Source organism: Labeo rohita, chromosome 17 (genome assembly GCF_022985175.1).
Source record: "Labeo rohita strain BAU-BD-2019 chromosome 17, IGBB_LRoh.1.0, whole genome shotgun sequence".
NCBI lineage: Eukaryota > Metazoa > Chordata > Actinopteri > Cypriniformes > Cyprinidae > Labeo > Labeo rohita.
Genome location: NC_066885.1, coordinates 18,311,654 through 18,337,317, shown reverse-complemented (window position 1 = coordinate 18,337,317; position 25,664 = coordinate 18,311,654). Strand labels below are relative to the sequence as shown.

General features: G+C 37.1%; 1 protein-coding gene across 2 annotated transcripts; it reads left to right on the top strand.

The window, feature by feature from the left end:
• Window positions 1-24,350, top strand: htr1d (5-hydroxytryptamine (serotonin) receptor 1D, G protein-coupled). Of its 2 annotated transcripts, none has more exons than XM_051133146.1 (2): window positions 1-158; window positions 22,114-24,350. In XM_051133146.1, exon 2 carries the CDS (start codon window positions 22,739-22,741, stop codon window positions 23,897-23,899), a length of 1,161 nt encoding a protein of 386 aa, XP_050989103.1. In that variant the 5' UTR covers window positions 1-158; window positions 22,114-22,738; the 3' UTR covers window positions 23,900-24,350. The 2 variants fall into 2 exon arrangements, with proteins under 2 accessions (XP_050989103.1, XP_050989102.1); XM_051133145.1 differs by lacking the exon at window positions 1-158 and adding an exon at window positions 1,647-2,282.
• Window positions 24,351-25,664: the final 1,314 nt, after the last annotated feature.

Genomic DNA, 25,664 nt, shown 5'->3' with positions numbered 1-25,664 from the left:
AGCGGTGAGGATTCGAATTTCAACCAACGGCTAAGTCCCCCGCTCACCCCGCCCTTTCGAAACGCATACAGAAGCTACGGAAGCTGACACAGGACAAAAATGTCGTCGTCTGTTACACCTGACAGTAGCCAATCAAGCGATGAGGTTTCTGTACAAAGGTAAGTCAAAGAATTATATTTACTTAATTATTCAGTAAACCAATATGTTATTGCGAATACTATTGTTACTCATTGATCATTTTCTCAGGTTTATTCACTGACTTTAGTTAGATTTTTTGTATGACAGTTAGTAGCGTTGGGCGACGTCTATCAAATTGGCATCGGACGAAGTCTACAGTGAAACATCATGATGAAAAGTGAAAGTGAAATGCGATCGTGCATACGAAATCAGTTTCAATGCCATGCACATTACTAGCAGCCCCCTGATGCCCGCAATTTATATACAGTATAATTACTTAATGATATAACTGCGAGAGAAAGTAATGAAATATATATATTTTTCCATCTAATGTTTATTGCTTTTGAAACACAACTTTCTTTCCGAACAAGGCATTGGGATGCGGTGGCTTGCGGGAGGGTAAAGGGAGGAGGGGGTGCGATGGGATCACGATGCTGGCTCAACATGGTTTCAACATTTCAATGTGGTGACGACACGAGCGTCCTCTTAAAACACCAACGAAGAAGTAGAACAACGTACTGACGAAACGCGCTCTGTAGAAGTTTGTCCATTTAGGGCTACTATAGAAACATGGCGGCACTAAATGGCGACTTCCATGTAAGGGGACCCGCGGTGTATGTAGATATAAATTGCTCGTTCTAAGGTTATAAAATCATAACGGCTTATTATGTAAGGTCTTTACACACCTCTGAAAACATAGTTTTGTATGTTATATTGCATTTCTGCCAAATAAATTCTCCTAAATATTACACACTGCACCTTTAAAAATGATGACATGGCTGCCCACATTGGCTCTGTGTAACCTTGACGACTATTTAATCAATGCTCATTGTTGTAACCATAGAGGTGTATATGTTGCCTCATTAGCGACTGTTTCTATGGGCTGCTATATGTAAGCAGTGTAATGGTCAACTTGATGTCATTCACCATAGTAATCAACAAATATTCGAAGAGGTCAAATTCCTGCACAGCTGATGTTCTGTGAACCCATAGTATGGTGAAAGATGTCAACTTGACCGTTACAAGATGGCGGATGTGTGTACGTACTTGGAGCGGTCGATTGGTGCATCTCTCTCTCTCTCTCTATATGATCGCCAGTGTAGATCGTTTTCATTTTAAAATGTCGTTTTAAAACGAGAAAATACTAGTGTAAACCGGGCCTTAGTCAACCGTTCTGAAAATTCTGGGTCAACAACGGTTGGTAGTCATGACAAATCAAGCTCAAGTGTAAATATAACCATTTCTAACCGTTCTTAAAACGAAAAAACACTATTCAAATAATTGTGCCAACAAGCGTCCCATTTTATATGAGTTGACTTAATATATTAACTTTTATTTTGTTTTTATTTTTAATGTTTCAAGTGTTGTCTGTGTTTCAGTACTGTGTATTTTCAATGTACGCATTTTGTCAAGTAAACTAATGCTCAGGTGTTCGTGAACAGGTGTTCGTGTGTAGGGAGTAGTGAACACTGCGTAGGAACCGCTGGCTGTCTCTCATTGCGCGTCTCAAAGGAAAGTGTCAGAGGAAAGAGCGCGAAGCTAACGTTTAATATTCTATTCGTTAATTAGATCGTTAGAAAGCCTTTCAAAGAAATTCGAAAAACTTGTTGACATTTACTGACGAACCTCAGAGAACGTAGAAGGAGCGCTGCTGCAGGACTTAAGAGAGAGAAAGAGAAGAGAGAGGGAGGGATGTGTGTGCGTGAGAGAGACAGAGAGAGAGAGAGAGAGAGGATGAAAGAGAGCAGAGAAGACAGCAGCACGAAACGGGACAGTGTACTCTTGCGTACTGGTTGCTTTGCACTTACTAAATCAAATAATAGATATTTTATTTTCAGGTGGTGATCATATTCAAAGCTTTTTGTGCTGTTTTAGTGATATACGGTAAAAAAATATATATATATTTGCTTTGGAGTCTCATGTAACTATGCATGCTCCTTAACCATATACACTGAGGTGGAAAAGGCGCAACGCACGGTATGCAAAGCTTAAGTGACCGACTTAAAAGTAAAAGTTCTTTTGGATACTCGACTTGAAACGGACCGTTGACATTGATTTGAAGTCTCCCGCGTGATGAAATAATGAAAACCTGCAACTTCATCTAGGTAAGTTTTTGAAACACCTGACGATATCTTGCTCAGTCCGAATCCGTTATGATAGGTGCTCAAAATGCAGTGACTGTCGTTTCATTTTTTAACGTTTAAAACTCAGTCAACATGTATGCGTGTCAGTAGGTCAATTAAAACGATCGTGTTTAGTACGTTCATGTTGTTAACAAAAACTATCACATCATAGAAAGCTTGTTGTTTTGGGTAAAAGCTGAATGTGTATGAATTACCTGAGGTGATGTCTGTTTCCTTTCTGTCCTAAACTCGTTGAAAAATAGCTGTTTTGGAACATGTTTGCTGGTTTCTAGCTGGTTTAACAGGTATTATGTTCCAAAACAAAGATAGCATCTTAACCTGCAATTTCAGCAGAAAAGTACTCTTGTAGCATATCATGTTATCAGTTAGTCGCATGATTTATATTATAAGTTTATACAAGCCTGAGACAAACATCAGGCAGGAAACATTAGCATGGGAAACTGATAATGCACCATCAATAAAATGATGCATTCCCTGCCCAAACACAGCCTAAACTGGTTTGTACGTTTCATTTTAGGCTAGTTTTGAATGGTTGAAAGTTAAAACTTTTTTTTAAAGAACGAAGCCCAATGTGGTGTTAATTAACAGCCTTAATTACCCTTGCGGGGTGATGCTCAATCCGTCAGGCTGAGTTTTTGAATGTCTGCATAGCATCGCGTCTGACATGGATGACCATTAAAGGTCATGGCCATGATCAGTGTGAATGTGTGTTTGAGTTTTACAGTCCATCAGGACATATAATCTCTCACCCGTGGTGTGATAATATATGAAGGGCAGAGCACTTCTGGTCACTGTAGCTCACGGAACAGCAATGTCGTTCAATCACATATGCATAATTGCTCTTTTCTCCTCTCTCTTTTTTTGCCTTTCTCTCGCCTTATTTCTTTTGCTTTGTCACCCTCCCTTGTCTGAGTCTCATGTCAACACACCACACACACAGCACAACTGCAGTGTGTGAGATGGACAGATAGCTGGTGTGAAAGGGGAGCATATGTGTTGGCTCTTTGAAAGCTCAGCGTGAATCGTCAGCAGATAGCTGTGACCTCTCCGTGCAAATCCTCTGTCCAAACCTGCCCAAATGACCAGACCTGATGTATAAATGTGAGAAATAATTGCACAGGCATTCGGATCCGGTGGGAAATACACAGACATGTTAGTTTACTGTGGTGACTCATTTAAAGTATCTTTCTTACCTTTTTAATTACCACGATGCTGAGTCAAGATCATTTTTCTGTTGCAAAGGTTTTACTTTACTTCTGCTTTAGAAATACATTTTTACATGGTTATGTTTTATATTAGTACATCATGTAGTTTATGTATTAAGGCGTTTTCCTCTCGCACACCATTTCTCTCCATATTCTGGGTGATTTCAGGTTTTACTGTCCTTGTAGTGACATTTGGTTCTCACAGTGAGGGTAAAAGCTGACCCCTCCACACATATGTTCCACATAGGTATTCTCTAAGGATGGCTGTCCATCTCCAGCTATACGAAATCAATGAGAGAGATAAATTATACTGAGATTAAAGGTAGAAAGCAGAAGATTGGGGAAGGGGGGAGAGCACCTGGCACTTTTTGTTTAAAACACGAGTCTGTGCCTCTCAGTGTCTGCTCACAAGCAGTGGAATGTTGCATTTGTGTAACCGTGGCAACATCTCTGGAGAATCAAAGTGATTCAGGTCTTCACTTTAGTAGATAACTAGTCATGGCAGGTAGATGGGGATTTTATATACACGGTTTAATTTCATAATCGTTATGGTTTATGCTTTTGGGGTTTTATAATAGCATTATTGCTGTCTTTACTATTTTAGAAGTCATGTCTTATGATATTTTTACAGTTTGCTTTTCACAGTTTAACTGTGCACAGTTTTAAGTTAAGAAAACGTCAAATTTGTGCGTTTATATGTGCATTAAGAATAAGGCTAAATGGACTTAAGAATAGGACTGTTCGGTGTCAGTGTGTGACAACGTATGTCATTTTTTTTCCAATTACACGTACGTAAGCCTGTGAAATTGACTTGGCATGAAGAATATTGGGATATTCACCGGGTTGCCAGTCCCACACTGAACCCACTTCATCCTGGATTTAGTATAGAGGGGTTGAGCTTGTCTTCACCCTCTAAATGAACAAAAAACACAGTCAGCAATACAGATTCAGAGGATGGATGTATGACAGTATGTATTTAACTGTATGTAGTTAACTGGGATTACACTGGGATGACCAGTGTAGTCAGAGGATTGGTAGGAAATGTATCCATTTTGCAAATAATTTTATATATATCCTTTTATTTGCATTTGAGTTTGCATATTTCCTATCAAACCTCTAACTGAACTGGCTATGTGTGTTTGATGAATTTTATTTATATGTATTTACAGTACATTACACATATAGATTGTAACAGACTAGATATATACAGTACAGTAATATATAGCAGAGGGAATAAGAAGTATATTTTATGCATCTGTATGTTGGACAAATTAAACAAAAACTAATCAGATTTAATCTTGTTTTTTGTCATTGGAATTCATCAACAGTATCAACAAAAAGAAAGTTTTTGTCTTAGTCGAGGAAATTCTTAAATCCTACATATTAAACTCAACACAATACCAAAAAAAAGTTAATCCCATTGAGATCATTTTAATCTGGGATTATTTTCTGTAGGAAGAACACACTGATGAGGCATACGCAATATTCCCTCACAGTATTTGTCAGTTGAATCTCTTTAGTAGTTTGACATATTTACACAAAACCTTTAAAAGTTTCTGTTTTTCATTTGCCTTACAGCTGTAATTTTTTACAAATTTGAACTTTAAAATACTCTAATTTGGTCTTTCCACTTTCTGCTCTTTAGAACTCACTCATGTTTGTGGATATGATTTGTTCTCTCTCTGTCAACCGTATTTTATAATTGTTTTTCCCCAGTGTATGAGTTCATTACTCTGTAATGGATGATTACATAATATCTATAACTACCTTCAGATCATTAGCATTTACTGCCTCTCTGTTCTATTTCAGTCCAGTCATTACAGTCAATGTCTACCCATGAGACAAATATGGCATAAAAAAGATTTTTAAAAGTCTACCTTGACAGCTCTGCCTAGTTGATCTGTTCTGCTGAAGCTATGTCTTTCTACATCTTGGTGAATTTATGGACGAAATGTATATTCCTGATTATTTAAAAAAAAAAAACTGAATTTTTTTTCTTGGATGAGTTGGACCAGAGAGTGAAAAGCAGCCAGTAGGTACCCAGGTGGCACCTCATGAATTTAACTGAGAGAAAGCCAAGTGTAGCTGGATTTCCATTTTTGTAATAATTTGTGTCATAGATTTGATGGCTTTATTATCAATCTAAATGTTAGTAATGAGTGGGATAGTCCAGACTTTTGACTGACAGTAAATGTATGTGATAGTGAACTTATTTTTAGTTGTATGTATCATGTATGAGTTATTCTGGTGGTACACTGACAAAACCACAGTTTATCAAATGTGTTTGTTTATTTTGGAACACAAAATAGTAATTTCTTTCTTCTAAGTATTCCACAGAAGAAAAAAAGAACATTGTGTATTTGATTTGATAGATGTGGGAGACTAAAAGATCAACTCCTTGACTAAAGACAGTCTGTGAATAGTGAATAAGGTGACTTCTGAGAGTTTATTTTAGTCTTTTATTGTGCTTTCAACACAGTCATCCCTTTCTGAGAATTACAAACAATCTCTGTAACTCACACACATAATGGTATGTGTTAAGCATCAAAGATTGTTCCACTTTACTGTTCACTTACAGAATTAAATATATAACACGTCTGCTGTAGCAAGGTCTTCTTCGATTCTAGCCCTCTTTCAACACATCTGATGCAACTTCAGCATGCTTTGCGTAAGATGGATATCTTTGCTGAATATGTATGTGCGTGTAAGTGTATATGTGTGTGTGTTAGACAAAGTTTGGCGTTAAAGAAAAAATCATTACCCTTTAAAAGGTTCTGTCCATCACTCCCTTGCAGGGTAGAAATAATAGGACATCTTGTTGGAGAAGCGGCTAAAAGGTTTTTCTCACTAAAGGCAAGATTGTTGTATACAGCAAGAGTTAGTCTTAAGGAAAAATCCCTCAGCATTGTATCTCCACCACCTTGAGCTGTTCAGGTTTGGAGCAAGTCTTGACCTTCATAAGTGGCTTAATTTAAACTCAGGTCAAGTCCAGCTGAATTCATTTTTAAAAAAGACAGGTGATCTTGTTATCTGATTCAGCAGGTTCAGGTTCAGTGCGGCCAAGCTCTCAGCAGAGATGATTGAATGCTGTTCTTCTGAACTATTAAAAATTCATCACTTCGCAGGTTCCACCATGTCACTGCAGTCTTTGTGTTCTGTGGAGCTTGACGTGATGGAGGAACTCAATGTGTTCATCATACATTCAGAGGTGTCTGTGTTCCAAAGCTCCCTGGCTAAAACATGTTTTCCATTATTTTTGAAATGTTGACTCTCAGAGAAGTCAGTGTTTGTTTGTTTTTTTCTACACATATGCGCTGAAGATTGTAACATGGCTTCGAAACATGCTTCAAAGAAACAGATGCTATGAGTTCATCTGACAAGTACCTTACCATGTTATGATCTCCGTTCTGAATTTCCTTACCACAGATGGTAGAGATTACCTCTTCACATTATGTTCCTAGATTGGTCCACAGTTTCATGATTCACCCAGAGTTTCGGTGATTGAGAGAAGAACAGTGGTGACAGGCTTAAAGAGATTCACCCAAAAATGAAAATTCTGTCATTGATTACTCACCCTGTAAGACCTTCGTTCATGTTCGGAACACAAATTAAGATATTTTTAATGAAATGCAAGAGCTTTCTGACCCTGCATAGACAAAAACACAACTACCCTATTTAAGGTCCAGAAAGGTAGTAAGGACATCATTAAAATAGTCCATGTCACATCAGTGGTTCAACCGTAATGAAGCTACGAGAATACATTTTGTGTGTAAAGAAAACAAAGATAACAGTTTTAGTCAACAATTTCTTCTCTTTCGTGTCAGTGTTCGACATGTATTACCAAAAGTACCACAACGCATGCATGGGGTACTGCTAACCCAGGTCACATGGCCTGTTTTAACGATGTCCTTACTATCTTTCTGGGTCTTGAAAGCGTCAGTTGCATTGCTGTTTATGCAGAGTCAGAAAGCTCTCAGATTTCATCAAAAATAACTTAAATTGTATCCCGAAGATGAACAAAGGTCTTATAGATTTGTAAGGTTTGTCATACACCCTTACAACATAAGGGTAAGTGATGACAAATGATGATTTTCATTTTTGAAATGGTTTTTAATCATTATTTACTTTCAGAAAAAACAAGTCAAAATTAAGTGAGTTTTTGCTTGAAACAAGCAAAATAATCTGCCAATGGGGTAAGCAAAATAATCTTGTTTTCTGCTTGAAATAAGATTATTTTGTTTACCCCATTGACAGATTATTTTGCTTGTTCTAAGCAAAAACTCACTTAAATTTGATGTCTTTTTTCTGAAAACAAGACAATAATTTTTGATTTTAGAATTTTAGAATTTTTTTGATATTTTGGGTGGAAACAAGACAAAAAAAAATCTAAGAAAAGCATTTTTTGCAGTGTGTTCAAACTGACTATACTGGTAATACAGCTGATTGGACACTAGGTGGTAATAGCATTTAAAACTATTGATTGTAGTGTTTCGTTTTTGAATTATTTAAACAAAATAGTCTAGAATTTTAATATCTGACATTTTTTGTTCACTGGCCATAAAAGAAAAATAATTATCATCTAATCGGTAAACGGTAGAATTTTATTATTGGTGCACCCCAACTGTCAACTGTGTGTCAACTTGTGAACTATTCCAAATCTTTTTAAGCCATTCAATAGCTTTGTGGGAGAAACAAACCAAAGTACAAGTCATCAATGACTTATTGACAATGTCAAATAAACCTGGCATAACACATATACAGCAGATTATTGTAAATAATGACCTAAATTTCAGCCTGTTCCTCCAACACGTTCTCACTCTCAACTCGTCACATATTGACGCTTGATTAGGACCCCCTGGCGTCATTTTTTGATGCTCAAGGTCCCCTTTAGCATCATTTTTCAATGCACAGTGGTATGCTTTTAGCATCACTTTTCGATGTGCAAGGTCCACCATTGTTTCAGTTGTTTGTCTTTATTTAATGATTTGCATGTATTTGTAAAAATATAAATAATTTTATATAAATGTATACTTTCATTGGAGCACCTAACCCCACCCCTACCCTAAACCTACCCACTTCTGAACAATATAAAACCCAAAACAGGCAAATATAAGTACAGTCACGGGTATTTACTGCAAAAACTAGCCATAAACAAGCAGTATAAAAGCATTACAAACAAGTCCTGTTGCATTCCGAGTCTTCTGAAGCCGTACGATATCTTTATGCGAAGAAGAGAGTAAAACAAGGTTTTAATCGGTGAAAATGATCCCGCTCCGTTAACGCGCTGACATCTTATTCAAAAAGATACTCCTGTACTTTAGCGTGACGCAGTCGTTCACGAGACACACAAGAGCCCATAGCATTTCACAACCAAGCCTGACGTATAGCTTCGTCTGGTGGCCTTTTTTTGAAATCGTGCACAGACTGCAGCACGCAGGGTGAGTTTTACGGCGGACGGAGACAGATGGAGACAAACAAATTAATCGTTTTGCCTCAGAAGACTTGGAATATTAATACTTTTTGAATAAATTATGACTGTAGTATCTACATGTTATATGTTGTGTTTCATTGACAAATGGTAGGTTTAGGGGCAGGGGTTGGGTTACGTGTCATGTAAATAAAATGGTTGTGAATGTTTACATTGAAAAAATCACACCCCAACATATTTGCAGTAATGGCAATATTATTACCCAATATATAATTTAATCATGACGATAAAATTCCCGGTGCCTTTTGCGTCTGCATATTGACACCAAAGGTTTCTTATTTAAAGCAATGGAGGACAATGCACGTCAAAAAAGTGACGCCAAATTGTCCTGACCAAACGTCACTATGTGACGAGTTGGGAGTGAGAATGTGTTGGTTCCTCTATTGCATGGCTTGAGAAGAACTTGAAGTCTGTAAATAAGTCATACAAGTTTGGAACAACATGAAGTTGAGTAAAGTATGACAGGTGATGTTTCTTTAAGTTTTTTAACTCTACTTCAAAACTTACTCAATTCACAGCTACCCTCAAACAACTAAAGTCACTTTATGATTGAAATGATGAAAGCTTATCTGCTAGAGCTATTTTAGGAGTGCTAACTGCTAGCCTGGGATTCTGAGTTCTGCAATCTAATTCAGTCAGAGGTTTACGTGATTAGTGAAGGTTTAAGAAGGCAACAGATGAAAATCACATGAACGCTGTGAGGCTTAGGCTCTTTTGCGGCTTAGCAGGTTTACCACTGATGAGACACCAAACTACATTGCAGCACTCAAATCTGTGCATTTTCACTTGCATGTTTGTGGATTCTTTGCTGGATTCTATGGAGTTGTAGAGACACTGATTGAGGAGCCGATGAGAGCCGACAAGCATCTTCTGTTCAGCACAGCACGGTTCCAGATTTGAGGTGATTGAGGACGTTCCCACGAACAGATCAAAGCAGAGTTCAAACCTTGTATCTGACACAACCATTCTAACTATAAAAGAAAATGTCTTTTATTATTTGCAGAATTTTGGATGAACACAACTCAGACTCTGTACTGAGCACAGTCGTATAAAATCTAATTTGCTTTACCTATAGGTAATTGCTAGGTTTTCTGTAGATCATTCCATTGCAACCACTCAATAAGCGAAATTACAGGGTTAAATCAGCCTTAGTTTACATTGACATTGATTGTTCCCATTTACATTGATCAGCACAAATGAACAAGTGTGTTTAGACTCTTCTGCTTATTGATATTCACAGACTCAACATGTCACTCTGACGATATTTGACCCGTGATCATAAAGCTCTTGAATCTATAATTCAAATGCAGCGCACGTTGCTCGGAGTCTGTGGCGCTTGGACCGAATCCCAGGTCTCAAACTCAAGCCACACACTTCACCTGGTCTTCAATATTTAATTCAGAAAAGCAAACAGCCGTCCCGCCTCAACAAAACACCTTCACACTTATCATTCTTGGCCTCCGTTAACGTCTGGGTTCATGAAGGTCCGATGAATCGCATCTATAGGACATTCACACCAAGAGTGAAAAGGTCAAAGGGGCAAGAAAATATATTTGCAGGGCTGAGAGCTTATTTGATTGGAAAGACCACAGGGACGTGATAACACTGCAGTAAGAGTCGAAGCGCTTAAGAAAGACTTCCATATCAGTTCAATCGCTTGTTATCTACCAGATGCTTTTCAGTCCAATGTGACCTACGGTGCTGCAGTAATTACAGCACCAGCTCTTTGGAGCAATCTAGGGTTCACGGCCCACATTATCAGACATAAAACCACTGGTCTATGTAAAAGAGAAGAGAAACCGATCAAATTACTGATTATATTTACATCATGCTCTTCTCTAAAGCTCTATTTGAATAAACTCATCTGACCGTATACCTTACTACTTTACCCTGGACCTTAGAAACTCAATAGGGCTACACAGAGCTCTACAAATTAAGGTCACTTCTTGCGCTCCGATATTGAATTGGTCCTTGGAGCTTGCTAGAATCGTAATCCTTCAGTGAAGACAACTAGAACTGAAAAATCAATTTGACTGGCTCCATACACAAATGCAGAGATGCACTGAGCTGTTTGACAGTGTAGTTTCTGTGCTTGTGTGTCAATTACAATACCAGACTGAAACTTGATTGCTGCAGTCTGTTTTTGATTTGTGTTTTTGCCCGTATTCATTACCTTACAGGGATCAACAATAATGCTTTTTTCTGCTGGTAGTTCTGATATGCACTTGCCATGTCAATATTTTCAATTATCAGTTTTTAAATGGTTTAAATTATATTATTGATCAAAAAATGACATTATCTTCAGCAACAATTTATGTGTCAGATAAAATAAATAAATATATTAATTATTATTAATATTCAACAGTAATGCTGGTAGTTTAGATTTGCACTTGCCCTGGCAATATTTTTAAATATAATTTTTTAGATAATTTAAATTACATTAGTGACCAAAAATTGACTATTTCTTAGCAAAAATGTGTGCATCAGAAAATAAATATATAATTTTATATAATAAAAATACATCTTTTATTTTATATTTAACCTTTAAAGAGAAAAAAAATAAGAATCTATCATCAATTACTCACCTTTACATTTACATTTACACAGAAACATTTTTTAAAGGCTTGTTTGTTTGCTTATTGTACAACGTACAAAGTAGGGGTGTCATGATATACTGGTATTGACGATAATCGTGATATTTAAATGATGAAAGATTGTTATCGTGTTAATTATGGGTTTTGCAATATACAAGAAATCCAGTTTCCAGGAAATCCCTTATATGGACAAACACATCCAGCTGTCGCTGTAGCTAAATAAAAAGCAGAAAGCAATGTTTTATATGGTGAAACTTAATGAGAATAAGCAAACGATTATAACAGTATAAGGTTTATCTGTTCTTCAAGCCTTCTCAAGTATATCTCAAGTATTTTCATATCGATAATGTATATTTTATTGCAATGCTAATCGCCTTTATCACTGTATAGAATACTATAAAATTAATCAGTTCATATAAGGAAGTTGATTCAAACACTTGATCGATGCTGTAACTCAAGCTTGGAGTAAAAATATGTAGTTATTCTCATAAATAGTCCTACTTTGACACTGTGCTAAACTAAAAACAGTTAGCATTTTACTGTAACCACCTAAATCAATTATTTAAAAAAGCATTTTTGGCAAATCCAGATAATTTACCATAGAAATATTATGTTTTTTGACTGTTATGGCGCCAGCTGTGGTCTGATCTTCTTAAAACTTTACACACTTGTTTAGAATCACCTGTAGCATATGCTCACCAGGTTTCGTGAAGTTTTGAGTTTTCCTTTAAGCTTTATAGGATTTGGGGGGAAATTTGGACATGCCCTTTTTCTAAACGACCCTGTTATAGATTCCCAAAGGGCAAATTTCAACATTTTTTTGATAATTATTGACCTAGAGAGTCCAGAGAATGATTTGACTGACAGCAGTGGTTCTAGAGACAAAGTTGTCCGGAAAGAGAAGTTCTATCTTATGAATATAGGTGCTCAAAATTCATTGGCCAATGGTGGCCATGTTTTTTCAGATATACAAATATCCTTATAGACACTTGTGGCACATTGGACCATGAGAATGGACATCGATTTTCATGTTGATAGGACAAACTGTAGCATAGTTATAGTTTTTTTTTTGGTTTTCTCTCTTATAGCACCACCAAGTCATAGCGCCAAGCTCCGTGATTTTTTTCCTGTGACCTCAGATTGAGCTCTTACATAAGAGTTTAGTGAAAATACCTCATTCCGTTCAGAAGTTATAGGCATTTGACTAAAAGTGACCCTGCCCCTTTCTAATGTTTTTCAAATCATTTCCTTTACGAAAGTTGAAAGTTCAACTTTTTTTGGTAATTACTATGCTACCCGCTTGAACCCCTAATAAATAAATAAATAAATAAAGATTAAGATAAAGACTTTTTTTTAATTTTTCAAGATTTCTATAGATAACACAATATATATCGTTATCGTAAATTTTTGGGGCCAATGATAATTGTGTAGTGAAAAGTCAATGTTGTCAGAATATCTTTTGTTTTACACACAAGAAAGTAATACAGATTTTGAAAGACATGAGGCTAAATAAATGATGACAGAATTTTCATTTTATAATGAACTTTCCCTCTTAATTTTTTTTAATCAGTACCGAAATTTTACAAATAATTTTCTACAAATAATTCAAATCTAGTTGTAGTGACACTGGCCCAGACAATAACAAAATAACTGGATTTTTCTCTCACCATGTCCTGATCCACCTTGTTGCCCTTTTAATAGTAACTCACAGAAAGCTTTGGCTGTTTAATTTGAGTCTCAAGTCGTAATTATTTCTACATCGGTAGGCTTTTACACACATCAACACCCTGAATAATACCACTTGTCCACTCATCACTGTTCAAAACTTAACAAAGTTCAGAGCCAAAGCCAAACACGACAACAAGGGCAAGAGTGGGAGGAGATGATGTTGAAAGGCAGAAATGGAAGAGGTCAAATGGTATCAAAGAGACATGTAAAGCCTGCCGGCATACTTCGCACCAAGTATTTTTTTTCAATGTTTTTTTGGTGCAAATGTGACACTTATCAGAACTGACAGGAGAGGAGAAAGGTCAGAGAATCTCTCAGTTGAGCCCTGAGTAGATTTGTATTACAATTTTTGACCTACTTGTTGGACACATTTACATTTCAAATTTACAATTAGGTTTCTTACAAAAAGCTAGCACTATTAAATTAGCTTCTTTCACAGAAAGGGAGGTGGAAGAAAGAAAGAAAAGACATGTGTCCTTGCAGAAGTGTGAAGATCTGACCTGATTATAACTTCTTGTAAGAAATGAAAAAGTATAGCACAGAAATACCTACTGAGAAGTCTAGGACAAACAGTCACCTTGGGGATATAGAACAAAGTCACCTTGGGCAACCATTTACCAATGTGCCACATTCAGACCACACACTTTCTTTTGCAATAAATGAATATAGACACCCTTCAACATATGTGTAACATTTATTTAATTTTAGTATTAAATAAATCAAGCCTTGGTGACTTTTTTCAGGATCATTAAACAAATCCCAACTGTTTGCCTCCAAAGACTCTCATGTGTTTTTTTTACTAATGTTTTGTCAGTTCACAGGTAATGTAATCATGAAGGTTCAGTTCAGACCCCTGTGAAGCTGAATTTTTGCTGAGACGTTACCCTTTAACGCAGCCTTTGCACTACTTCCCAACCCAACTCACCTCATTAAGCTGACAATGACAGTCCTTCTGCCCCCAGGCCACGGTTGTGCCCACAACAGCTTTATTTTCAAAAAGAACACACAGTTTTTAAAGTTTAGAAAGTGTCTGAATGTATTAATTCAATAAGGTACACCCCAAATCCCTCCAGATCACATCTGCTTCTACAGAAGGTGCAGAAACACCAAAGTCTCAATTCAAAATCTTTAGCGCAACTTTGAACGTACCCTCCAGGAGAGCATCACAACCTCCTACGGTTACTAGAAGTTCTGCTATCACATGCCCACAAAAGGTGCTTCCTAATAGAAAATGTGTGAAACTGTGGTACTTACCTGGTGAATCATCCAGAGTGATGGAAGAGGCACAATGTTTTTTGTTAAGTCTGGACCACTGTTCCTCCCACACATCTGAACTGCATCTAAGAAGACAGAACACATTTATGGAGCATGCATTAGAGTCGCATTGCCTCCACTAAAACATGTCCCATATAAAATATGCATTTTGAGGAGATTTCAAGACCTCAGTTTTGCTCACTTATCAAAGGTGATACTGAGGTCATGGGTCTTCTTAAGTCATTCAAATTGCAGTTTTCTGATGCACAAAAATAAAATTATGCATTTCCAGCTTATGACATTGTTTTTTCAGCAGATTAGTGGATGGATTTGCTCTTTTTATAGAGATGATCATGTTTGAGTCATGTTGGCTTGCTATCTGCAGCTGTAATTGAAAAGAGTGGAAAAGAGCTTTTACTCTTAAACCTTCTAAACAGAAAGTTCTTAGAAGCAATACGTCACATTGACTAAGTGGTCCCCAGTCCATCCGCCTGTCACAACAAAAAAAAATATTGGAAGACTTAGATTTAACTTATTGCGGATGGAGCTAGGAAGCAAGACCAGATATAAGTGAGGATATGAAAGTTTGTGTGAGAGATTGTTATACGTCAGTAGAGCTTGAGTTCTGGTTAGCGTTTTTGTTACACGAATAACAAGTACTGACATGGAATTACAAGGATATGCCACTCAAAGCATCCACTGACGCACATCGCAAAAAACATACAAGACTGACATCATTCAATAACATCCAGATCTGCTCTGTTACCATGGCTGCAGTCTGTTTCATTTTATAACCACTGGCAGATAAATTGAGTGTAAAAAATAAATAAAAATAAACCCTGACCATTTTCCACTCACAGAACAAACAATTCTCTTACTCAATTAAGTAGCGCTAGAATTGTATTTGTTCTGTGCTTTTTATTAACATCACATGGGGAGATTTTAATACCTAACTTTCAGTTGACTTGTCATTATATGTGCCTGCAATGCAAAAGTAATGACTCTGCTTTCTTTATTTTTACAATTAAAGGGACAGTTCTTCCAAAATTAAAAATATTAGCACCCTCAAAAAAATATTTATTCACCCTCATGCTGTACCAAAGCTGTATGACATTCTTCTGCAGAACGAAAAAGGACAATATTTTCAACAATGTTTTAACAGTTATACAGTGAAAGCCAATGTGGTCCAAAACAACATTGGACCCCTTTTTTGTAATTTTCTTTCTTTTTTTTTAAGAATGAAGATCTGAAGTGCAAGGTTTAGCGTAGTGTTAATTTTCAATTTTAGTCTAGGTCCCGTGTTAAATGTCCTTGTGTTTTTATCATATTTGGTCGACCTCATCCTATTTAGTTTAGTCAACAAAAAGTCTCAACATTTTACACTGTAAAAAATAAAAAACACAATTTGTTGAGTCAGCTTAAAATAATTTGTTACCCTGCTGCCTTAAAATTTTAAGTTCAGTCAGCTAAAATAAGTTTAGTCAACTTGAAATGTTAAGTTGTACTAAGTAACAGCTTAGATATTTGTGTTTGCTAAACTTAACAGATGGGTAAGTAACCCAGCTGCCTTAAAATTCAATGTTGATTCAACTCAAATATCTAAGTTGTCACTTGATTTAACATTTCAAGTTGAATAAACGTTTTTTGAGTTGACTGAACTTAATTTTAAGGCAGCCAGATTACAAATTATTTTAAGTTGACTCAACAAATAGTTTTTTACAGTGTAGTTTTAGTCAAAGACAACCTGAAGTATTTAGTTTAGTTTTAGTCAATGAAAACAATTAGATTATGCAATTAGATTATGTTTAATTAACCGTTAATTGATTCATTTTGGCAGCAGTTTTTTTTTTATTTAGTTTTAGTCTTACTCAAATGTACATTTTAGTTATATTTAGTCAACCTTGTCCTGTTTTTGTCTAGTGAAGTTTAAGTCAACGAAATGTATGAGCGTTTTAGTCAGGTTTTAGTCAATGACATCTTAGTCACACATGGTGTATAATGGTTTAAACTGATAAAAATTATTTTTGCTCAAAATTTTAAATGTAATGGTTGTCATTTGAGAAATTTAATTCATTACAAATTGCAATAGCCTATGTTTCTCTATTAAAAAGTTGAGATCTCATGACAGAACACAGACCAGCTGGATGACGCTTTTATTTATATCGCTAAACAAACAGTTTGTTTGTCAGTGTTTTTAGATCATCGGCAGCGTGTTTACATGGTTGCCAGATTGCCTAAAATAAGCAAAACTGAAAATGTACACTTGTAACAGCGAAGCTCTGATTCGGAGATTAGAACTCTTGTTATCTGGCAACCACACACGAAAGCTCACATAGTAGAGGTTTGTGAAGCTGTCCGCAATAATATTTTATCTCCTTTTCTTTGACAAAAAGAAAGAGAGGATTTTGGTAAAGGTTTTTTTTAAATACATTTTAGTTTTGTCTTTTTCATCAGCGAAATTGCATGTTGATATAGTCTTAGTTTTTGTTTTTTGACCTTATTGTCACCTCATTTTCATTACGTCTTAGTCATGAAAAAAGCTTGTCAACGAACATTTTTCATCATAGTTTTCGCATATGAAATTAACACTAGTTTAGTGCAGTAAAACAATGAGTTGAACCCAGAAAGTTTTTATTGCACTTTGCACTTTTGCACAATGGGCCTCATTCATGAAACTTAACGTAACGTAAATTTGCGCGAAAAACAGATACATGTCCAGGAACACAGTGGAAACCTCTGGATCAATATCAATATTCTATCAATATATTAAATTAACGTGTTTCCACCGAAGTGTGAAAAAATGCCAGGTGCTCTTCTAAAAATGGCCAGCTGGTGGTGCTTGAGAGCGTTTTGGTGGCACAGCATTTTTCCAGCTGAGATACTTTGGTTGCTATGAGTTGGAATATCCACGGCAATAAGGTATTACTAGTATCTCATTTTGAAAAATATGACTGAATATAAAAATGCAATAGACCAATTTGGAGTATACATCACAGTTACGTCATTTGCAGCTGTGCGTGCATTGTGGTGGCAGAAAAACACTGGTAATGTGGAGTGAAATGAGAAAAATCCACAGAAAAAGAGACAAAATGTATTGTTGTGCATTTGGATGTCAGAATCAGAATGCAAATAATCATTATAGACTAATGGTGTGTTCACACCAGATGCGAATGAAGCGTTAAGCGCGAGGGATTTACATGTTAAGTCAATGCAAAGACGCGATAGACATCTTGTGGCACGAATGGCACGAATTGAGCGTTTCAGGCATTTGATGCGCGTAATTCGTGATTAGCGTAAGTTGAAAAATCTAAACTTTTGCGCCAATTTGAGCTATATATATACATATTGATGGACTGATCTGATGGACCCAGACACGGCGCCGAACAAGCGACTGTGATGAGTGCTGCGTTTCACAGTTATAAACTTTTAGCTACTCAATAAGCAAACAATCAAACAAATAGGGCAAACGAACATATAAAATATTCCCTGCTGTATAAAACAATTGACAGCATCACAACATTTATAATGGCTGTACCGATTATAATGGGACTTGTATTGGTTTTAATAGAAACTGTAATGGACCCTGTGGGTTTCTACTGGTAATTGGTCACCTTCTATTGGTGGCTTATTAAAACCACTAAATCATAATAGAGTATGTCCCAAAACACACTACAGAAAACGATTTCTGGACATTAGACATTGAACTGACTTTTTGGTCAATTTTTGGTCAAGATTTGGTCACCCGACGTTGCAACCGAAATATCAATGTCGTATGACGTTGTGTGCCTGCTGGGAACGTTTTGAAAATGTGAACATTTTCATGAATTTAAATGTTTATGTCAGAACGGCCTTACGAATGATTTACACAAAAATTCGAGTTTAAATTGGTTTAGATTGATGTGAGCTTTTGGTTTATGTGAGCGGACCTTCATTCGATTTTGATTTGTTTTTGGATCTGTGCACCTACAGGTGTGTTTACATTTTTATCCTGGACATGTGTTTGGTGATAAACTATTTCTTTCTTTCTTTTTTGTATGTCAAACACACATAAACAGAACCAGAAAACTGACAAATACAAGTTGACAATTATAAAGCACAAAGGCGTTTTAAAATGTTATGTGCGTTTGAGTGTGTGTGAGGATTCGGTCAGAACTGGCAATAATACTTGGAAAGACATTTTGCGTTGTCTGAGTATTTAAGTTAACTTGACAGTCTCAAAGACTCCTTTCTTCCTGATATGTTGACCTGGGCGTTTAATTTTGTTATTTTGACTTTCACCAATTACACAGAACCAAACAAAAGTAGAGAAAATGTTGGGCCAACATTTGGAGCATGGTAATACCCTCGGGTTGGCCTCATTAGCGTGCAGCCCGTTGGATCTGCTGGTGTGGAGATAATCCGCTGTTGTTTCCTGCCGTCTCACATGAAGTATATGCTAATGATGACACTGTTTTACAGAGATACAAGCAAAAACAACAGCACTACATTCTGTTGTTTAGTTTGCAGATTTTAAATCCCCTTTAACATCTGAAACTCACGTTTAGAAGTCTTTGCCCAATTCTGACATGTTGGCCGCATTTCATATTGTTTTATACTATAGTATCATTTTGAAAGTTTGGGGTCCATAAGATTTTTTAAAAGAAATTCAGCAAGGATGGATTAAATTAATCAAAAGTGACATTAAAAACATTTATAATATTAAAAAAAGATTTCTATTTCAAATGCTGTTCTTCGAACAATCTATTCATTAAAGAAAATGACTGGAAAATGTTTCGCAATTTTCACAAACATATTAAGCAACTGAGCTGTTTTTTTTTACTTCTAAGAAATTAACTTCTGTGGCATTAAAGTCCACAAACTGGCATCTAAACCCATTTTATGCATATGTTTGTGCTGTTTATTGGGTTAACCTGCAGTGTTGTCGTTGAGATGCTCTGTGTTCCTCCTGGCTATGAGGTACACCAACAGCATTTACCAGAAAAGGTGTTGGGTTCTGTTGGGATGTGTGACCTTTATACTTTCAATTACAAGTACGGAAATGGTATGTTTTATACATGAAGGGCAGTGGACATGTTTTCTTCGCAGAATTTCAATTTCAAATCTGAATGCTTGGCCCTAAAAGTATCACACAGAATATAAATTGCACCACAATTATTATTTTTTTCACTTAGTTTGACATGAACGGAGGCATGACACGTTTTGGGATGATTTGCAATAGTCTTTTCTATAAATATTCATATATGTATATCCCTACGCGCATGTATCTAAATACGAAGAAAAGGAAATGTGAATGTGTTATGCAGCATACTGGGAACTGCTTATGTTTAAGTGAAGATGTTGGCAGGTGATGTGACTGATGTGTGTGACCTGACGGCAGGAGAGTGAGCTCCGCGGTTTGGTTTCTTTTTCCCACCAGGCCAGAACCAGAATGCTTGCAGGTGTCATGGCACATTGTTAGTCAGACACAGGAACTCTGGAAGCTCCATGGTGACAGGTTTCCCCTCGAGGCATAATACTCTAGATATTCATCAATCAAAGCTTGAGTCTGAAAAGCAGAGCCAAGGGTAAAGAAATATGTTAATGGAGGCAAAAATTGCTACATAAATATAAAACAATGTTTTTAATGACGAAATCAGAAAAATAATGAATTCCATTTGCATGCAACTATCTTGATTTGTGCATGAGCAACGGATGTTATTTTGGTGGGTTGGTTTGTGCAAGAATAAAAATCTGAATATTACTTTTTAATATTTTCAAGCACTTCAGGCTTTCTCATGTAATCCTGCAAAATAGTGTGTAGGAAGAATAAGAGCTCTGGAAACTGAAAAAAGCAGTTCCTATCTGCTAACTGACTACTCTGCACTGATTTATACCTAAATAAAAACTACAGTAAATCGTACACTGATCTTCTGAATCCGACCATTCAAAACTGCCATTTCCTAATTTTAAATATATAATTTTAATATGAATTATTTATTATGTTCTTTTAAATCATGTCTAAATATTATATATTGCACATTTTACATATAAATATCATTTTTACACGTGACCCTGGACTACAAAACCAGTCATAAGTAACATGGGTATATTTGTAACAATTGTCAACAATACACTGTATTGGTCAAAATTATCGATTTTTCTTTTATGCCAAAAATTATTAGGATATTAAGTAAAGATCATGTTCCATGAAGATATATTGTAAATTTCCTACCATAAATATATCAAAACTTAATATTTAATTAGTAATATGCATTCCTGGGAACTTAATTTGGACAACTTTAAAGGCGATTTTCTCAATATTTTTATTGCTTTGCACCCTCAGATTCCAGATTTTCAAATAGTTTTATCTGGGCCAAATATTGTCTTTTCCTAACAAACCATAACTCAATGGAAAGGTTATTTAGGATGTATAAACCGCAGTTTCAAAAAAATTAACGCTTGTGACTGATTTTGAGGTCCAGGGTCATATATTATACAGTTACACAGTTAGTTTAATTATACATTAGACAACAGTAAATTCACTTTTTGAGACACTTTTGCAAGAAAATGTTGCCATTCATGGCAAAACATTGCAGAGTCATGAATCTTAGTATGTTGAACACTGGGTGTTAAGACTTGTATGGCTTAATATAATGTAAATTATGTCTCTTATTGAAATACGTAGTAGAAAACCCATTAAAGATTTACGTTATTTAAAAAAATCCACATTGTTATACATATTTTGGACTATGGTTGCACTAGGTAAGCTACTGGTGCTACCTGTTGCTATTTTTACCGCAACACTCTGAAAAAAATAATATACTGATACGATGACCACAGCTTCTGAAAGTGCTTACAGGTGGTGATGGATATAAGCATAGGTATGAACGAAATGCCGTACCATCGTTTTTTCCCCAGTCTAAACGCCACCGGAAATCGAGTGAAATCTGCGTTGAGAAGCTCCTTTAGTGGCTGCGGCATCACGAGAAGCAGTGGCATGTTTACATCCTACCAGGATGGCATCTAGCATTTCTTGTCTCTGCCGTTTATAAGCTCTTTCAGTAGCTGTGGTCTACTAAAAGCCTCAAAGGCATCAGGGCTAAAGTGAATAGAACAAAGATGAGGGTCTTTAGGAACTTTTATTCCTCCACAAGCATCTTCCCATTCTTTTCTCCTCTTTTTATTGCTAGGAAAGCAGTGAAGACTTACATCGCTTCTCTTGTTGCCCTTCAACTAAAAATTACAACCAAAAGCCGCAAAATGAGGAGTTGTATCAGTATTTTATTTTCCAAGTTGTATCGGTAAAAATAGCAACAGGTAGTGCCAGTAGCTCACTGAGCGCAACCATTTGACGTAATCGAAATAATAGCACCCCCATAGTCCAAAATATATATAAAACAATGTGGATTATTTAAACGTACATTTAAATGTAAGTTAGTTAAATGTACATTTTTCATGGGTTTCTACTACATATTTTAGACCAAAATCATAAAGTGTTCTCTGAAGTTCTCACTCTTCATTCTCTTTCTTTTTCTCTCTTGCAGATATTCATTTGGATCGAGTTCTTTCATCTGGACTAACACCTTCACAAGGACAAAACTCAAAACGAGAACTTGTACAGCTTGTGGTATTCTGGGAAACTGCAAAATCACCTTTCTATAAATCCTTTGCAGCCATCAGTGGATCTACAGGGAATGAAGGAATATTCTGTCCCATTAGTCTGAAACAACAAAGCTTTTGCAGACCAACAGGAGAATAAATTAAAAAGTCTTCCAGCAGTTAATAAGAGCCGAAATTGAGGCATCTTCAGTTTATATGGCAGAATAAGGCACCATAAACAAAAATAATGAGCAATGATTTAAGGGCTAAAGGAATATTTTTATAACTCAAACTTAAGCGCAAAGGTTACTACTCATTCCTTGTTTGTTTTGTGGCATTTAACTTTCTGTGCACGTCAACATACTGCACAAAAACAAACATTAGAAACAGTCACAGTGTCTTCAGCCATGAATTACTGCTTGCATTTATCAGCCATGACCTTCACAAAGGCAAAGCAACAACAATGTCTGCAACCACCAAACTAAATTACTTTTTCACTGCAAGATGTTTTCATGGATTAATTGATCCTTTATGCTAAGAATCATGCATAGATGATATGAACCATGCAACATGGATCTGGTGAACAGCTCAGATGAGTTCTTCCTCATCAATGCCACAGTCAGTCCCACAACCCTGGAGTCCTGGGATGACGCTACGCTCCTCAGCCTTCAGATCTCCATCTCTGCCATGCTAGCCATCGTCACTTTAGCCACCGCTCTGTCCAACGCTTTCGTGATCGCTACTATTTTCCTCACACGCAAGCTTCACACCCCTGCCAACTTCTTGATCGGCTCTCTCGCTGCGACAGACCTCCTGGTGTCCATTTTAGTCATGCCGATCAGCATTGTGTACACTGTCAGTAAGACTTGGACCCTGGGTCAGATCGTATGTGATATCTGGCTATCATCTGACATTACGTTCTGCACAGCTTCCATTCTGCACCTGTGCGTGATCGCGCTCGACCGATACTGGGCCATTACCGACGCTCTGGAATACTCGAAGCGCCGAACCATGCGGCGAGCGGCACTCATGATCGGCGTAGTGTGGGTGATCTCGGTCTCCATATCCCTGCCTCCTCTCTTCTGGCGGCAGGCTAAGGCCCATGAGGAGCTCAAGGAGTGCATGGTCAACACCGACCAGATCTCCTACACACTCTACTCCACATTCGGTGCATTTTACGTTCCTACAGTCCTCTTGATGATTCTCTACGGGCGTATCTACGTGGCAGCTCGCTCCAGGATCTTTAAAACGCCGGCGACCAGCGGTAAACGGTTCACTGCTGCTCAGCTCATCCAGAACTCGGCAGGTTCTTCGCTCTGCTCGCTAAACTCCAACTCTAATCAGGAGGGACAGCTTCATCATGGAGGAGGAGGAGGAGGAGGAGGTGTTGGAGGTGGGGGAGGAGGGTCTCCTCTTTTCACGAACAGTGTGAAAGTGAAGCTGGCCGATAGCGTGCTGGAAAGAAAGCGCCTTTGTGCCGCTCGGGAGAAGAAGGCCACCAAAACTCTTGGGATTATCCTGGGTGCGTTTATAGTGTGCTGGCTCCCGTTCTTCGTGTTCACGCTGGTGATGGGGGTCTGTAAAAACTGCTGGTTTCATCCTGTGCTCTTTGATGTGTTCACCTGGCTGGGGTACCTCAACTCGCTCATCAATCCAGTCATCTACACTGCCTTCAACGATGACTTCAAACAAGCCTTCCACAAACTCACCAAGTTTAAAAGATGCTACTGATGTTACACGCCTCTCGTGTGTTTTGACACATTCATGACTTAATTAGCAGATTTCTGTGGAAAATATCTGAATCCTGTGAACATTTATCGTTCATATGCTGTGGAGGACCCAACGTACCCTGCCGTTTGTTTATGAGTGAGCTCCTAACGCGCACATAGTGTCTGGTCGATGTATATTACCGTTCTCATGAGACAGCTTGTAAAATATCGTGCCATATTGTTGATGCTTCCTCGTAGTTTATGAATGCATGCAAAGATTATGAATCCTTCGCTAGAGAGCGACGTTCTAATGTCTCTGTAACCAATAGCTGTCTATAAACTGCCTTATTTACTAGAAACAGACTGGTAAGACACTTTATTTAAAAAGAACACAGATAAATAAAGGTTGCTGTTCCATTAGGAACACACATATGGGTTGCCTGAGGACAATGCTGAAGTTCATGGACATTAGACTCCCTAAATAAATTCATTATATAAGATTAAAAAACACTAAGTTTTGTGGTTTTGTATTTTTGTGTGACAGAACTTTGTTAGCAATTTCCTCTTATTTTGGATGTCAGGGGTTTTATGATCGTGAAAAGATGAAAAACAGGCTTCGGGCTGGATGGCTCATTTCAGGACATGAAGCAGCAGAAGTAAAGCGTATAATGATCAAAAGTTCAAATTCTGGATGTACCTGATGAGAGAACGATGTATGTGGAGATGTGAAGGTCATTATTTCATCAAATATCCTAATAACGCAGCTTGTGGAAAGAGAAGCACCTCTGACTGCAATGGTATATATGAATAATGGCATCCAGGAAATTGGCAAACTTTGCACTTCCATCACTCATTCTTATGATGAAGGTCAGCTGTGTTGGTTCAAAAGGTTTTTTGATAAGAAAACACACCAATAAGAGACTGTAGACCTGAGTCAGACAGGAATAATGAGGCATAGCCCCTGCCCGCAGGCTCTCAAACAGCATTTGAGAGTGTGGGGTAAAGCTGCGCTGGGCTGTTCGGTCGAGATAGATGCTCTGTATATTCACAGTCTGTATATCAACAGAAAAAGCTCCATCTCGCTCATCCACATAGCAAGGATGAGGTCACACCTCATAAAATAGATCTTTAAAGATTCATTATCATTCACACCCACTAGTAAATCTAAACACGAATGTGTTTGTTCCCCAGTATTCCGTCGTGTGTTTGGTACATGAAGGCTGGTGCAATGTGTGTGATGTTTATCAGAGTATGGCCGTCATGAGATGGACTAGAAAATCAAACAGATAGATCTGTGTGATGTAGAGAAGGTACAGCCTGAAAAGAAAAATGTACACGTCGGGGACTTTCCGTTCACATCTACTGCATTTATTCTAAGTTAATAACATTTTCAATCCCCTAACCCTACACTGAAAAACAATTGTTGTAGGATTTACTTTGAAATTAATTTACTCAGAAATTACTAGTAGGAAATTTCATTTACAAAGAAACAGTAACACTGAACTAAACATGCAGTTTCGAAGCAGAAAAACTGAAACAGCAGAAGATCTGGCCGAGATAAGGCTGCTCTCTGCGGGTTCATGAGCACTGAACAACCGCTGATGCACTGCAGATCACATCTCCAAAAATTTTTAAATAGACGTCTTTTAAATAGACATCTTTTTTTTAACAAACCACATTTTTTGAAGTTTAAACAAGTACATTCTTGCCTAAAAAAATTCTTAAAACTACATTCGGTGACACAAAAACAGTATTATTTATAAAATTATAGTGGATGTGGGCATCCG